Source organism: Salarias fasciatus, chromosome 23 (genome assembly GCF_902148845.1).
Source record: "Salarias fasciatus chromosome 23, fSalaFa1.1, whole genome shotgun sequence".
Classification (NCBI taxonomy): Eukaryota; Metazoa; Chordata; class Actinopteri; order Blenniiformes; family Blenniidae; genus Salarias; species Salarias fasciatus.
In genome coordinates, this window is record NC_043766.1 from 26,267,526 (window position 1) to 26,285,375 (window position 17,850).

The following is a 17,850-nucleotide window of genomic DNA, read 5'->3' on the forward strand; positions in this document are numbered from 1 at the left end:
ATTGTGAGAGTACGGGATCGCATATGCAGCACGTGAACAGGTTCATGTGTGTATTTTAGTATTTCTGTTCAAATGTTCATATGTGTGTGTGTGTATGTGTGTGTATTTGACATGACTCCAATTATTATGCTAATATGTCAGTTTCCTGCCAAAACCAGCTCCCAGATTTTTTTCATTAGCATTTCTGAGGAGAATCGGGGCAAAACGGAACAAGCAACAAAGCAGCAAAACAACCCCACATCGACCCCGAGCCCACTTGTCGTTGCTTTTCATCTCGGCACCTACAGACTTTCTAACATGTCAGCATGTATTCAGAGTGGGAGGAACGGGAACAGAAAACAAGGGAAAACGCTTCACCTCAATCTGTCAATCAATCTAAAACTTGTTTATTTTGCACTATTTTGTTGTTGACATCAGATAGGAAACATACAAGTTATAAGAAGGAGCTCAGTAAATGTTGGGGACTTCTTCTTTTTATTCAGCAGGATGGATTTGGTTTCAGGAGTCACACTTCTTAAATTTACTGTTGCTACTGTCAGTGAACAACAACTTTTCAGTTCTCGTTTATTGCTTAGTGGTTCAGCTACAGATTTGCTGTTTCGTTTTCAACGCTCTTGTTGTCTGCAGCAGACAGCTGTTTTTTAAAGAAAAAAAGCTTCCACCAGATGTTTCCTTTGGGAGGTTTTGGAACAAAGTTAAGCGATTAATAATTGTTAATTATGAGCAATTACAAATTTTTACTCACATAAATTTAGCCTGACACAGAACTCCTGCTGAAGGTTTCCTGAGGGTTAATTAGCTTGCCACTTGTTAATTTGTATTTCTATGGAGTTTCTTAATTACCGTCTTCTTTGTGGTAAAATTGGTCTAATATTTCAGATGCATGCAGAGTGTGGATTTGGAGGACTGATTACCACCTGAAGAGAAAAATCATTCAGGTCACACAGTGGTTGGTACTTTCACCTCGTAGTCAGTACATCTGGACTTGACTCTGGGTTCAGTGCCTTTCTGTGCAAGTTCCCACTTCCTTCCACAATTCAAAGACCTGAGTGTCTGTCTGTGTGAACTCTGTGATTACCTGGAAACCTGTCCAGGGTGTATCCCACTTTTCACCCAGTGCCCCCTGGGATAACCTCCAGCTAACACAGCCACTCCTTAAAATGAATCAGGTGTAGAAGGTAGATGGATGCTTAAATGGAGAATGATATTTTTCTTATTGATTGTTAGAACTAATAAACAGAAGTTTATTAACAAACACTCAAGCAACTATGTCAGTCTGGTTTTCTTTATTCTTTTTTTTTTTTAAATCAGGCCCACACAACAGTAGTTCACAGTAGGATAAGCGCTCGTCACCAAATCACTAACAGATTTGTCTGTCCTAAACAGGACTCTAGGACATCATAAAATTAGTCTCTGAAGTATATCGACAAGTGAAAAAATGTATTCGATGCTTTGCTTTTTTCATTTTCAAACTCATTAGGACAATTCACAAATACAGAAACAACCTCCAATTACTGAGAAGTTGAGTTGCAGTGTTGGATATTTAACATGCTTTATTGAAATCAAATGAATAACATTTGGCATTGAGAGAGACATTTTACAATTTAATGGAAAAATATTTCCCAATGATGAATTTTAATGTTAGCAGCAACAAATCTCAAAGTTACAAGATCATTTTATTCATATTTAACACAACATCTCAACATCTTTGGAAATTGTATTGTGATAACCGCTCAGAGGAAGAACCTTCTCTTCATGGGAAAAATAACTTGGCTTCTAAATGGGGACCAGCCTGCAGTAGAGATGAAGACGGTGTAAAGAAGAGGTGGGGGCAGGTGTTTGGATAAAAACATGCATGCTCACGTGTTGTTTGTCTAACTATGGCCACCTTGTATTCTCATGGCAAGTCATTATGTGTCCCTGGAGTCAGAGAGAGGCCTCATAAAACAAACCGACTCTCCAATATGTGCACTGAGAGATGAAGTAACTCAGCGCACAGTGACATGGAGAGATAATGAATGAATCAACTGCCAGACTCTGTCCTTCTTGAAAGCAGCTGCATATAAATTCAGAAAACTTATTTGTTTTTGTTGTGCTGCGTATTTATTTGGTGTGTATGATACTTATATATGTTGATGATATACTGCTTTGTAGTCATCAAAATTAATATGGTTATGCTGCCAGTGAATGAATCTGTATTTGCATGTGAACTGAGGGAATATCATCCCAGAGACAGCTTCAACTCTTCTGAACTTGCAAATTTTAAAAAAGTAAAATATGTATATGTAATAATAAGTTTTGAGGTTTTTTTTTGCCTCTTTCATTAACCTAGTCATAGTCCTTTTCCCACTCTCTTAAATGCATGAAAGAAGTAATGGGACATTCAAATTTATTCAGTTGTTGAATACCTGCAGCCTCACTGATAGTGTGTCTAATTCCTGCAGGCGGCACCTTTAAAGCTGTTCCAGTTTTCTCTAATGGCCCCTCGCTCTCTAGACCTCTGATGCTTGGGTTTTACTTACCCAAGCATTAATTAATTGTTTAGTATTGTGTGAACAAATGCATGTATCACAATATTGTTAGTGGCTACGTTCACAATGGGGTTATGTAAATCTCAGTTTTCCAATTACATCCTTCAGTAATTTTCCACCAGCATGAATAGGAAGCTTATTTAATTTATTTATGCTACAACACCTCATTCATTTTAATCATGAGATGTGATTAAAGAAAAGTATTTGTTGTCATTTTCTATTTGGTTTTCTTTGGGGTGTCAGTCATTAAGGGAGATTAAGAGATTAAATTCAAATTTTGCACTCCAGTTTCTTATTGTAGTTTTTTTCAAAAATAGGAAAAAAAAACATGCAAATCCTGCTTCTCACTGAAACACATTAATGAAGTGTTTGACAATTATTTCAGGAAAAAAAGGTGATTCATGTATTTCACGGTGTTGTGCACAGCACAATTACAATCTTAGTTTGGACACAGCTTGAGCCATATTTTATCTTTGTCTTTGTCTCTTTCAGGTACATTACCCAGCAGGGACATAAATTAGAAGTGGGAGCGCCTCGACCTCCCGCCACCGTCACCAACGCCGTGTCTTGGCGTTCAGAGGGCATCAAGTACAGGAAGAATGAAGTTTTTATGGATGTCATCGAGTCAGTAAATCTCTTGGTGAGGAAAATGCTTACTTTGGCAGCGCCAACTAACTGGAAAGAATCACTCAACAGGAACAAATTACTCTAATATTCTGTCACATGTGCATCTTTACGATTGCTGCTTAGTCCATTAATAGCTGCTGAATTCACCTTCTGGTGATTATTAGCAGTTTGGTTATATTTGGCAGCAAGTAAACATGTTAGAAGAGAGAAGACTTGAGTGAGTTTGATAAGGGACAAATTCTGATGTCTAGATGACTGCATGAATCCAGTCATGCAGCTCTGGTTCAGTATTCTCTGTCTGCAGTTGTCAGTGTCTATCAAAAGTGGTCCAAGAAAAGAGATGTGATGAAGCGGCAGCAGGGTCATAGACCGCTGAGGCTCACTGATGCATGTCGTTGTTCCCATGACGGCCCGAACTTGTAACTTATAGGACCTAAGGGATCTGATGCTGACTTCGTGGTGATAGTGCAACACTGTTAAAGGTTTAGTGGAGTTCCTACTGTGATGAGATAGGGCTGTTTAGGTTGCTAAATGGGGATCTTTGTTATACTGAGCTATTTGGAATTTTTCTTCCTCTAGAAACTCATATTGTTGTGGAATTTTTTTGTGAATCGGAGCCAAAGATGATGAGTCAAGGTGTTGACACTGCACAAGGAGGATTTATTGAGGATTGCAGAGGATACACACACAAATCAGCTGATTGAGAGCAAGGCTGCTACTCCGAGGAGAAGAATCCAACCCAACTCTGGCATAATTTCAGTCAACCCCAAGTCATATAGACAGGTATAGCATGTGTTGTTTCTTGGATGAAAGTCCGTGAATCCAAGGTGACTTCAGGCAAAACAGTCCGTCCTTCGCACTGTGTCCCAGAGAACTTCAAGACAAAATATTGTTCTATATCACATATCAATATGTAAAAAGAAGATAAGGAGAGAATCCTAACTATTACTGCATATCTTTAGATAGCCTGACGAGTGAGCTCTCCAGTGAAGTGCATGGATCCTATATTCACAGCATGAATAATGTATCTTATGTAGGGATGATTGATACCCCGATGTATATTAACATAATCTCCTGAAATATTTCACAGCTGTTAATCACTCTTGTATTGGCGTCGTTTGTCAGAGCATGTTTAAGATCCATATGAAGCCAGAGCAGATCAGCACCTTCAAGTTCAACCAGTGTCCTTAAACTGATTACGCCTGCAACCTCTTTTATTTATTTATTTTTTTTTTTCATGGGCTAAGGTTTCAACTCATGACGGACTGTTTGCTCCTCTCCAAAAATCTGGAGGTACTCTGATTATCCTGGAAGATAGTGAAATATGGGATCACCACTGTTGCCTGAATTTTCCTGTGTCAGAAGCTCTCATAGAAAATAAACTCAGACTGTTTTGCCCATGAGAAACATGCCCCATATCATTACAAGACCCAATTAAGTTGTGTATGAGCAGCAGCATGCGTTCTACGACAGGGTACCCAAAAGTAACCGGAATTTGGTCATAAAATACTAGTAATAATGAGTTTCGACTTCTGGCCCTCAGATGTGCTACAGGTAAGCCTCGTGCATATCTGTGAAAAATCTGAGATCCCAGAGTGACACTGACGTCTGTCACACGCTATTTATAGTAACAGAGTGCAGCTCCGCTCTGCAGTTTTTTCCAAAATGGTGACATTAACTGGAGAGCCTGAGTAGCGCGCCAACATTAAATTCTGATTTTTGCTGGGTATAACAGCAGCAGAAACACTCACCTTGTTGCAGCAAGTCTACAAGGATGATGCTCTGGGGAAGAATCAGGTCCATGAGTGGTTCGGGCGGTTTGAGAAGGGCCAGATGTCCGCGCATCAGGTCCGCTCAACCGTGAAAACAATGCTGATCTGCTTTTTCACTGTCCAGGGTATCGTCCACAGCGAGTTTGTTCCTCCAGGTCAAACTGTAAATCAGAACTACTATATCGAAGTCCAAAGACAGCTCCGTGAGGATGTGAGGAGGAAGCGTCCCGCGTAGTGGCGGAGTGGAGCCCGGTTGATCCACCACCACAGTGCGCCAGCGGACACGGCGCTGCGCATCACGCAGTTTCTGGCGAAGAATGCAATGACTCTATTCCCCCATCCGCCTTATTCGCCAGATCTAGCCCCGAGTGACTTTTTCTTGTTCCCCAAGTTGAAGAAGGAGCTGAAGGGACAGCGGTTTGCAGATGTGGAGGAGGTGACAGACAAATTGCAGCTGGCCCTGAATGTCACAATTACGCACGGGTGTGACGACACATTTGTGGAGTGGGAAACATGGCTGGAGCGTTGCATTAAAGCAACACTGAGAAACTTTTCAACCTTAATAAAACATTTTAATATCTTTTCTGATGATACATCGACTTACAAGTAGTTGAATGACCCCTCTGTCACGGCCTGAGGGCGTCAGTATTGCTTTCACTTGGACTAAGCAGCTGTGAGGAGGGTGGTAGGAACCTTGCACACTGAAAAACTCCAATTGTGCAGACTGCGTTACGGCATGCGTCACATCATGAAATAACATTGTTTAGCCACCATTAGATTCATTACCTCGTCGTTATCCATCCTTCACACAGCCACTGGAAACAAATGTAGGCGAGTTCAATCCGACAGCATGCCACCGGGGGCAGCATTTTACGACGCCATGCGCTAGTCCTCATGGCAACTGTAGTATTAGTTCAGGCAAAACACTACCGCTTTTGTCCACTGGCACTGCCAAAATCAGCAAAAACTAAAAGTTCCTTAGTGTCGCTTTAACGCGAATGGAGATTATTTTGAAGGCGAGGGTGGTGTTTTATTTTGAAATGTAAGAATTAAAAAGTTACAACCAAATTCCGGTTTCTTTTGGGTCCACCCTCGTATTTCATACTGTATTGCCATATTTTGACCCGTCCATCGTACTCGTACAGAACTTTGATTTGTTACTGAGCACAATGTTGTCTCATCGTCTCAGGCTGCACTGTCGATGCTCTTAACACCAGTGCAAACAAGCCTGTTGATAAGGGTCTTTCCCATAGCCTTAAAGTATTTCTGTACCTTGAAGAATGGGAGATGGGATTTTTCAAGTTTTGCTTCCCAAATTGGCATATTGATAGTTTAGAACACAAACTCCAAAAAGTTGCAGGAACTCATTCATATTTACTAATAGTGCACTCAGAGTGCAGCAGCTCCTCCAAGCCCTGCTAAGAAAGGTTCAAAAAGAAGAATACCCCTTGAGTCTGCGAGAGAGGGGACACAAGATGACCCACTGATGGACCACATGGCAAATGACCCAGTATCGAAAGTGACAATGAAACCAAAAATCAGCACACTAATTGACGAAGCAGCAATACTGACTGGACACAACTTCGACGTTGCCGGTGTGGATGGACTAAAGTGACATCAGCGAAGGGCCTGAGGATTCATCAAGGCAGGAAAAAGTGTCTGGTCGAGCTGGACAAAGGGCCTCGCATTGACTGTTACTTGATGAGAGGGCAGCCAGATCAGTTGAATGAAGTCCAGCGGCAGGTCAACCACCACAGTCCGCAGGGTATCAATACCTCGGCCAAAATTAAACCAAGCATGGACCAGCCAACCGACAAGAGTCCAGAGCCCAGTTATCCATGGCCGGCAGCAGAAAGGTGGAAAGGGGAGAGAAAACTTCAGGTCGTATGGCCCAATTCCAGTCAGAAGAGAGAGTGACACTCCATCAATGAGGACTTAGTCTGTCTCTTGGAGGCACAGAAAAGATGTGGAGAGCAAAAAATGAGCAAGATGACAGATATGTTACACAACTATGGGGCAGACAGATTTGGAGTCATAAGAACCAAGTCTGAATAAGTCATCAGCCAGGCCCATGTCTAGGAGGCAACAGGAACTGGAAAAGCTTGTGAAGGAGAGGAAGCAAATAAGGAAACAATGGGAAAAAAGCCACAGAAGAGGAGCAAAGAGGGCTGGAAGTATTGCAGGTGGAGCTAAAACAATGAATGACAAAGCTGTGAAGAGGTGATTGGTTGAGAAAACATCACAAGAGTAAGGAACAAGCAAGGACTGTTTTTTACAGGGATCTGTTCAGGTTAATTAAAAACCTGCTCGGACAGCAAAAGAGTGGGAACCTTCAAGTCCCAATAAATGAGTTGGAGAAGCACCTAAAAGATGCCTACGAAAAGGTATAAACCAATAGCAATTCCTCATTACATGCCACAAATTCATCCACCGCAGCACCAAACGGAAACTGGACCACCCTCATGGAGTGAAGTGGCAAGCACAATGAAGTGGGTAAGATCAGCATCAGCCCCAGGGACAAATGGCATCCCCTACAAACTGTACAAGAACACCCCAGGTATCCTAAGATATTGCTGGAAATTGATCGAGTGAGGTGGGAGAAGGGAAAAATGCCTTAAACATGGCGATGAGCAGGAGGGATATAAATCCCTAAAGAAGAAAACTCCTCTACCCTAAATCAGTTTTGGCAGATCCAGCCCTCTGCGTTTCTACAGAGCAACAGTCTAATTGATAGAGCAGTGCAGAAAGCAGGAATAAGAGGCTCAAAGGCACTCAGCAAATGCAGAAGCTCAGGAAGAATACAATCAAGGGCCTCAAGCAGATTGAAAGCATTGCCCTGTCTGGAAAACTGAAGCTCTGGTGCTTCCAATTTGGCCCCGACTTAATTGGCTAATTACCATGTACGAGGTGAGTCTTTCGCAGGCCAAACGGGTGGAAAGACTGGTAAACACTCAGGTGAGGAAGTGGCTTGTTCTGCCGAGGTGCCTGAGTAGCATTGGGCTATAATTGAGGGGAGGCCTGTCTTTGCCCATTTCCAGTCTGGTCGAAGAATACCAGAGTGCTAAAACAAGACTGTAGATGACACTCACAGAATCTCAGGACCCTGTGGTAAGGGAAGTTGCACCAACTCTGGCCACAGTGAGAAAATGGACTCTAGCTGCTGCAGTGGCTGATGCAAAATCCGCCCTCCGGCATCGAGACATTGTAGGCCGCATCCAACAAGGCAGAGGAGGGTTTGGCCTGGGAGGATCATAATGGACATGGTAAAAGGCTAACCCTGCAGAACGCCGACTCCTGGTGATAGTGGAGTTGCTCAAGCAAAAGGAAGCGAGTAGGTGTGCCAGAGCCATTTCCCAGGGCCGCTGGAGATCGCATGATCTCGAGAGGAGAAAGATCACATGGACTGAGCTGTGGGGATTGGAGTCAAATGTGCTGAGCTTCATTATTAGAGCAACATATGATGTGCTGCCTGCTCCCACCAACGTACATCTCTGGATGGGCCAAGGTCCAGCCTGCCCTCTGTGCTCAGCACCAGCTTCACTCAAGCACATCTTGGCAGGGTGCAAGACCAGTCTGACTCAGGGCAGGTATACCTGACGGCATAACCAAGTTTTGAGGTGCTTAGCAGTGGAACAAGAGGCCAAGAAAGTAGCCATCAGCACCATGCCTCTCCACCCCCAAGACCAGTGCAAGCAGGCCATATCATTTATACGGGAGGAAGAGAAACAGACAACAACTCTTGCCCTCCTGAGCTCAGACAATGACAGGGAACCAGAGACTGGGAAATGCGCGTTGACTTGGACCACCGTCTCATATTTCCATCTGAGATTGCAGCAACCAACCTACGACCAGATTTGGTCTTCTGGTCAAAATCCCAGCAGCGCACCTTTCTCATAGGTCCCCTGGGAGGATGCCATGGGGGAGGCCTTTGAACAGAAAAAGCTTTGTTGAGCACCTGACCTAGTGGCTGAACCTGCAGCAGGAGGTTGGAAGGCTGAGATGCGGCCAGTCGAAGTAGGCTGCAGAGGCTTCGTAGGCCACTCCATTATAAAACTCAAAGATTTTGGAATTAGTGGGCGAATACAGAGAAAAAACATCAAAGCCCAGGCCAATACAGCAGAAAGAAGCAGTCAGTGGCTGTGGATGAAGAGGAAGGATCCTGTCTGGGCCCCAAAGTGACACACATCCAGGTCTGATCAGCCTGTGGTGGGCCTTCCTCAATAGAGAATGTATTGTGATAAATGGCCAAAACACTCAATGAAATTGAGGTACACAACTTGAAGATGTGTCAAGCGTTTGCATCAGTCTTTTACCATCGAAAGCAGTCTCTGGCAAGAAGTATGCTGAAACTTAGGGACTGTAAGATCAAGTCCTATTTACGAATCTATATACAGTTGCTGTCAATTATCTGCCAAACAGGCACCAGTCATGCTCTTGTGTCTGGTGCTGCAGTGCAGAACCACTAATGGAAGAATATTATCAGGGATTTTGATGCATTTTTCTCTGTGCTACCTACATGTTTTACTGTGGGGCTCATTCCATGAATACGCAGTATATTGTTCATTTTATAGTTGAGTCATCCAGCTTTCATAAATATTAAATTTAAAATTGAGAAAAAAAGTGACTGAAATCTATTTTCTCATATATTTTTCTTTTTTGTAAACTACCTGAAGTTACAGCAGCAGTGATTTTTTTTTTATCTTCTCGTGCTCTAATTGCTCATTTATACCATGAAAATTAATATGTACCTACAGCACAGTATTTCTGTTTCATAATAAATTTTACACATTTGCTTCTTCAGGGTTCAAGATTTCCTGCAGCTAAAAGCACAAAGCTGATTTGTGAACACGTCCTTATTATCTATTCAGTTGCAGAAGCGATACGACTCTCCTTTCACTTGTCTTGTCCTTGAAGCAGCACCTTCAAGGACACCTCAGCATTCATTGGCTGTTTTTTTTTCTGAATCAAGGGGAAACTAATGACATTTTAATGTGCTTAACCGCTGCTGCTGTGTAGCTGCATTTTTCACTCCCTTTTTCAGTGACTTAAAAAAAAAACATCTCAAGGAATTGTTCATCATCTTTCACATCATGAAGCCTCACTTGCTTGTGTCTCACTGCATGCTGAGAGCCTTTCAGTGTTGTCTGATTGCAGGAGATTAATTATTAGATTTGTTCTGTTGATTAAAGCTCATCCATAAACTGTATTTTTATGGATGAGGGTGATATAATCCTCAATTGACAACTTATCTTCAGGGGACTGGTCCCTCCTCTGATGTGAGAGTTTGTCTACAAACAGTCTGTGATCACAACACTGTCATATGAACCTGAACCGTCCTGATGTCAAACTGTGTGTCTCTGTAGGTGAGTGCGAGTGGCAGCGTCCTGCGTAGCGAAATCGTTGGATGCATCAAGCTCAAAGTGGTCCTGTCCGGGATGCCTGAACTCAGACTGGGCCTCAATGATAAAGTGCTGTTCGAGATCACAGGCAGTAAGTACAGACTGGGATTCGCTACAGTTTCACATCACGCTGCACAAATTAAAATAAAATCATTAGACATCATGATGGAAATAAAAAACAAACCCCTTTAGGTCTGTTGTTTTCAGCCCTTTTGGTCTTTTTCCATGTTGATGTAATTGTTTTTTATGCACAGTTTTTCCTGATTGAGTCATTTTGTTGTTTTCTCATCTCTGGTCACTTTTTTTTTTGTTTTTACATCATATTTTCTCTAAATTTAAATGTATTTGTCAACTCTGTGGTGGTTTAGATTTCTTAATTGGTATATTTCCTTTTTATATTGTTACTTTTCTGAATATGTATCTTATGTCAAGGATAATTGCAGATTTTTTTTAGTCTCTGCCCAGTGGAAACATTCAGCAGTCTGTCCATGCAGATATAATTACTGGGAGGTCCTGTTGAACATGTTGACCTTTACAGGTTAATGACTTCAACCTGAGCAGCACTCCCAGCTTTGGCCAGCTTCACTGCACTGCCGTCTGCACTCATACTGTACCCGTTTGCACCCAGTGTGTTTCTTTGTTGTGACTGTATAGTAGAAGTAGATGTATTTCAGGATTTTTTTTTTTTTTTTTTTATATTATGTTAAGTTTGACATCACACCAAATGTTAAGCAGAAATGCAATTACAGTGAGATCTCATTTTCAGCTTAGTATTACATTCCAAAATATAATATAGTGTTCTGGGGGAAAAAAAAAAAAAAAAAAAAAACCTGGATTTTGGGATCACTGCACATTTATTGAAGTTTGATGAAAAAATTCTGCTTCGTAAACTGTGAAATATCAATTCAAGTTTGGGGTCATAAGTTTATCAGGTATTCTCTTTTATCTGAATCACCTCACCCTGAACTCACCCCATGCTTGTCTTTCCCAACATCCATATCTTAATCTTAACACTTTTGTTGCTGTCCGAGAACTGCGTTTTATTTTGTACCGAACACATAGGCTTGAATTGATTTCATACCTGTCACTGTTAGTTTCCCTCTCCGTCTCTGCCTCCTCTATGAATTTTTTTTTCATCATTGTCTCCAACTGCTGCATCTTCCTCCTCCTGCCCCTGCACATCCTCCTCCACCCCTCCACCCCCACTGTTCCCTGCTGAAGAGGAAAGGCTCCATCACTGTCTAGCCTCTTTGCCTGTGAGTTAATCCTCACCCCGGGCTACAGCCCTGCAGATGAAACGTGAGGGTCTGTGGCTATCCGGCGTTCGCAGCCCTCAATCCCCCTGCTGTGTGCAGCAGTCTGAGAAATAACATTTCCCCCGAAATAATGATCAAGAGTAATGATCAAACAAACACACCAGACACACACACACACACACACACACACACACACATATACACACACACACACTTACCAAATGTTTATACAAATATTAAAATGTGTCTTGCACTCTGATCTTCAGCAGTTAAACTTTTTTATATATCATTTCCTCGTCACTCCTGATAACTGTAGTTGCACGGTTTGCACTTTTTATCTCAGCAGGCTGCAGCCAGTGTCGAGGGGACAATAAATCATTTAATGCTGCCCTCCACTGGCAGAAATCCAGAACTGTCACCACAGGCCGCTGAAAGAATTGCCATTCATATTATATGAATTGAGGGTCAGTACGCTGAACTTCACTGCCCACAAAGACATTGTTGAAGTTATGAGTTGTAAATTAAATTTCTGGCTCTTTATAACAGTTGGAGTACCAAAACCAGTTCATGCATCCTGAAGATTGAGGAACATTTTCAGTGACTTTCTTACATTTTTTTTGACATGAGGGAGTGTGTATAAAAAAAAAAAATAATAATAATAATGATAATAATAATAATAATAAAAACACCAAAAAAAGAAATCTTCAAAATATATCTAATCTATCTATCAAACCTGCCTGATGACAGTAAAAGCTGAAGGCAAGCAATTACATCTATGGTAAATAAAATTGTTTTTTGTCTTCACATGAAATATTCTTTTCTATAAAATGTCCCAGACAACACCACCAAAAAAAGCAACAACAAAAAGCAAACGGACTTTGTACCCTTTTTCATGTGAAAATGATGATAAAAATGTGGTGTTCTGCAGTGTTAAAAAAGATTAACCAAAGGACACTACACATACGAAGGCTAAAGATCATCCAGAGCACTATGAGATGTTTTAAACATGTTGAAATCTTCATTATTTATTTATTTTCCTATGTTAGTCTTCACTGTGTGACAATGGACAGAAAACAAATTAGGTGGCTCTGGTCTGCTGCTGTGCATTAAAAGCATGAAAACAGGTGAGAGTGGCCTTTAAAGTGAACCACAGGGGACAGCGCTGCATCTTCAATTCTACGCTGACACACACACACACACACACACACACACACACACACACACACACACACACACACACACACACACACACCTGCCTCCTCTTCTCGCCCCAGAGATCTAAGCAGTGACGGAAAGTGTCCCATATGACCTTTAGGTTCTATCTCGTCTTGATAACACTGCCTGTGCTTTGTTTACCTACTGACATGAGGCGGACTTCACCTTTTAGTAGGTAAAAATGACAAACCTTATAAAGAAAGTCTAGGGATTTCATTAGTTCAGTCATATTTCAGAGTTTAGATTTGGGTTAAATTTGAGACCCGGGTTAGTAAACTGGTTGGCTGGCTTTAGGCTATATGGGGATCTCTCAGTGGATTTTTTTTCCAGTTTGGTGCTCCTCATATTACCCATTTAGGTGAATATGAGGCATTTGTGACTATGTATGCATCTCTTTGTTTGCACTGTGATAAACTGGCAGCCTCTCCTGGGTGAACTGTGTCTCTCCCGATAGGCAGATGTGATTGCTTTCGGTCCCCAGTGACCCTAAAGTGGACAGAGTGAAATGAAAAACAGGATATTATGAAGTCTGTCTGAGGTTTGGTTTCAAATATAAACATTTATAGATAAATTCACTCTTTAGGGAGCAACTATGATTATATGGTTAGACTAGTATTGGTTATGGTCAAGGTTAGACTAGGTACGCTGTTAGTGAGTCTTGTGTGTGTGTGTGTGTGTCATTGTGAATTTGTCACTGTCAAAACAGACATTCAAAAAGGACTTCACTGCTTTACTTGATGACGACGACTGTCCTCTCCATCGACCTGACCTCAGTCATTCCCAACGTATACTGTAGGAAATGTCTCACACACACACACACACACACACACACACACACACACACACACACACACACACACACCCGAGAGAGAAAATCAATAGAGTAACCACCAAGTTACTGAGTCTCCAAACACGGGGGCATACATAAACCAACACACGTACACATACTCAACAGAGACAACGATGAACAAGGAAGAAACACACACACACACACACACACACACACACACACACACGGTCTTGGATGGCCTTAATGCTTGTCCAGCATTGCATTCAGAGCAGTCGAAGCAGGCTTTAGCTGAATGTAGAATGGGGGATTTAGGTGTGGGCCCTCAGTCATTACAGCAGTTTTCCACCACTCAGCGCCGTCCATTAACCACACTAGAGGTGAAAGTTAGACTCTCTTCTGCAGACTACAGACGCTGCCATTAAAATGCCCACTTTTCATAAGCGAGGATGTGTGTGCTGCAGATGCCCTGCACTCTGGCTCCACCATTTGGACCATTTTCTTAAATTTATAGACAAAGGGAGAACTGACTGATATTCTGGTCCTCAGAATTTGGTCTGTAGTACCTTTTGTGATTTGCATAAGAGATGCATATTTGAATTTTTAGAAGATGCTTTGAGTTTCTCAGCAGCAACATGAGTGTGCCGTTTCAACAAATCAACATTTGGAGTACAGCAGTATAAAGTAATGCTTTGTTATCAGTTATGTGCAAATAATGACTGAAAGAATGTGAACTCTTGTGGAGCGTGTGGCTTTAGCATCAGCTAACATTACCCTGCCTGCATCCACAGTTTGCGACTCAGCCCTCAATTAATCATACTTCACCTTTATAAGAATTGTCTATGTGTTTTGTTTTGGGGTTTTTTTGCCATTTTGCTGCTGCATGTTTTTCTGGTGACTTATAATCAAAGCGCTGCATGGCTGCTGAGAATTACCGGTATATCTCCTCCAAGTCTAGCGTGCAACGGGGAACCTGTTGTAGAGAGCATCAAATTGACGGATTTAGTCAGAGAAAAGCCGAACTTGAGTGAATCAATCATTAGACTGACCCACACAGTGCTGAGAGCTCAGCTAGTGTCTCCTCAACGCCACAATAATACAACTTTTAGCAGTACTAATACATCCTAAACCATGAGATGGACAATAAGAAAGCAACACAGTTATTTCTTGCCAAACTATTTTTTGAAGAAGCTACTCGTACTGATTTTAAGTAACTTCTCCAAGACTTGCTTTCTTGGACAGGATCGCCAAATTATGCCTTTTATTATTTATGTTAGAGCAGACATTGTGCAAAACAATTTACATGACTAAACAAATGATGGGTATCACGTGTGATAAGAGATGGAAAGACAGTTTAACTTTTTATCACTTGCATTTAATTTGTAATTAATGTATTACTGAAGGAATTTTAGATTGACAAACACATGCTTATTTACTTAGCTCAGTTTATAGACAAAAAGTTGTTTCTCCTTGGAATATTTAGCCATGTTTCTGATGCATCCCATTTAGAAGAAGTTATTTGTCACAACAGGGTTGATAAGGATGAAACTTTTTAGGTCCTCACAATGGTAAAACTCACCTATTATTATACAGCAATACATCAATGTAATGATTGATTTCTAACACTGGATAGATAAATCAGTCATGAAAATTCCAGTTAGTTGCACACTTATGCAAATCTCATGTCTGTGGGGGGCAGCGGGCCAAGGAGTGTGACAAATAAACTACAAGCTTTCAGAAACAAATTAATGACAGCTTTTTTTTCCTTTTTTTTTTTGTCAGAATAATGACAATAATAACAAAAAAAACTTCTTAAATTCAGACAATTTTCACCAAGGAGCTTATCCCACCCACCCCTTGGCCGAGACACACAATGATTTGTTGTTGTGTGTCAGTGCAGGTGTGTGAGTGTGAGTGTGTGTTTGTGTGTGTGTGGAGCAGCTGAATGGGCTTCAGTGGGGGAGAAGATGATGGCAGCAGGTACTGGAGACAAACTGTGTCTCTGTGTGTGTGTGTGTGTGTGTGTGTGTGTGTGTGTGTGTGTGTGTGTGTGTGGGGCAGCAAAAATAATTGTGTGGAGGTACGAGAAGAGGCCAGATTGATTCGAGAGCAGCGCTGTGTGTACAGTGTGTGTACAGTGTGTGTTTGTGTGAGATTGAGTGAATGTTTGTCAGTCATCATTACCTTGACCTTCATTTCCCCAAGGCTGCATGAAAAGCTCTCAATCCTCATTTTTTATTGTGTGTGTGTGTGTGTGTGTGTGTGTGTGTGTGTGTGTGTGTGTGTGTGTGTGTGTGTGTGTGTGTGTGTGTGTGTGTGTGTGTGTGTGTGTGTGTGTGTGTGTGTGTCCGTCCCCGTGTGTGTGTGCGTGTCAGGAGAGAAGAGCAAGACAGTGGAGCTGGAGGATGTGAAGTTTCATCAGTGTGTCCGTCTGTCACGCTTCGAGAACGACCGCACCATCTCTTTCATCCCTCCCGACGGCGAGAGCGAGCTCATGTCCTATCGCCTCAACACGACAGTGAGGACACACACACACACACACACACACACACACATTTCTCTTCTTGAACAACACACAACTCGCACCTCCTGCGAACACAAAGAAAAATGTTTTACTTACTTCAAACACCACACTGAGAACTCAGCGAGTTATACTCCCTAAATATTGTATTCTCATTATTCCCTTCCCTTTTTACAGACTTAAAGGTTTTGCTGATTCAAATCATGAGTATAAAATCAGCAACAGAGAGCAGAAGCACCTTTATCAAGTTTGTCAGATTCAGGACTGTAAACAGACCAAAACGTTTACGGGTGTAAATGTTGTTTATCTGCTTGGACCGTGTCTTGTTTTACGCGGCGTGTCTGCAGTGGCGCTCTCGGCTCTGCGCTCGCAGTCCTGACCTTGTCTTCTGTCTCTCTCGATCTCTCTCTGGCAGGTGAAGCCTCTCATATGGATCGAGAGTGTGATTGAAAAGTTCTCCCACAGTCGTGTGGAGATCAAGGTGAAGGTAATGAAGAGCGCCACACAAACAGAAACCCACACACACATGAATAGCGCCGTGCACGACAGTGGTCCCCTCTCTAAAACTTATTTAGTATTTATGACACATGGATCTCCAGTGAGTTGCCGTTTACCATCTGTTCAATGCCTTGACGCCCATACAGGCTGCAAATAACAAGCCACACTGCGCATAATTATGAACGCTGCCTTCATTCGAATTTGGATGTGCCTGCTCTTTTTCTTTTTCCTTTTTTTCTTTTTTTTGTGCACATCTCGAAAGACATTTGAACTCTGTCTTTCTGTCACCTTCCACAGGCTCGGAGTCAGTTTAAGAGCCGATCCACTGCCAACAATGTGTCCATTCTGGTGCCGGTGCCCAGCGATGCTGACTCACCCAAGTTCAAGACCAGCACCGGCAGCGCCAAGTGGGTCCCGGAGAAAAGCGCCGTGCAGTGGAACATCAAGTCGTTCCCGGTTAGTAGAGCATTCAAATAAATAAATGCCTCCTTTTTTTATGATGAAAATTGGCTCATTACCTTGTACTGCCTTGTTTTGTGTCCTGGTGAAAATAGCCATGAGAATGTGGCAAACCAGTAATGTTTCACCCATTTTTTATTTCCCTCTTGCTCCTGTGGAGCAATGGTTCCCAATTTACCTCCACAAAAGGCTGCAGACCACCCTCTGTGACTTCTGGTTTTCCAAAACATTTCAGGGAATTCAAATGTTGGTAGAAATCACCGTTCACAAATGAATAAAAAAACAAAACAGGACCCTTTCTAACAAAGCACAGTTTCCACTGTAGGTTCTTTAGTGTCTTATTATGGTTTTTCCTCAGATTTAGACAAGGCTCAGAACAGTGCGTGATCCTGAAAGAGTCCTCCATCTCAGGTTGGGAACTTCTAAAGGGAAGCAGAGATTTTTTGAATCACCACCTTGAATCAAGCTTGAATCTTTGACAGAGCTTTTCTCCAAACTATGTTAAAATGTTGCATATACAGTGGATTCTGATGAGCCATGCTAATGGGCCTAACATACTAGAAAACTGCAGCATTTCCAAAGTCTGAAAATGACCAACCTTCTTCTTCTCCAACCTTTCTTCTTCATGACTGCAAAAGCTAACTGAAGAGTGAGAGTAGGGGTGGGCGGTATAATCAGTATAAACGTATGCGATATAAATTTGGCCCATGGTAGGGATTTTGGTCATACCGCCCAACCGCGATAGCACGTTACATCCTCTAGATTGCAGTAATGCAACTTTTTAG

General features: G+C 42.0%; 1 protein-coding gene across 2 annotated transcripts in view; it reads left to right on the forward strand.

Moving 5' to 3' along the window:
- ap1m3 (adaptor related protein complex 1 subunit mu 3) overlaps window positions 1-17,850 on the forward strand; it is a 44,137-nt gene that overhangs the window by 15,609 nt on the left and 10,678 nt on the right. For both annotated transcript variants that reach the window (XM_030083554.1, XM_030083553.1), the window contains 5 exons: window positions 3,024-3,171; window positions 10,294-10,420; window positions 15,963-16,105; window positions 16,524-16,595; window positions 16,904-17,062. In XM_030083554.1, the coding sequence (XP_029939414.1) occupies window positions 3,024-3,171; window positions 10,294-10,420; window positions 15,963-16,105; window positions 16,524-16,595; window positions 16,904-17,062 (649 nt within the window). The remainder of the gene's footprint in view (window positions 1-3,023; window positions 3,172-10,293; window positions 10,421-15,962; window positions 16,106-16,523; window positions 16,596-16,903; window positions 17,063-17,850) is intronic.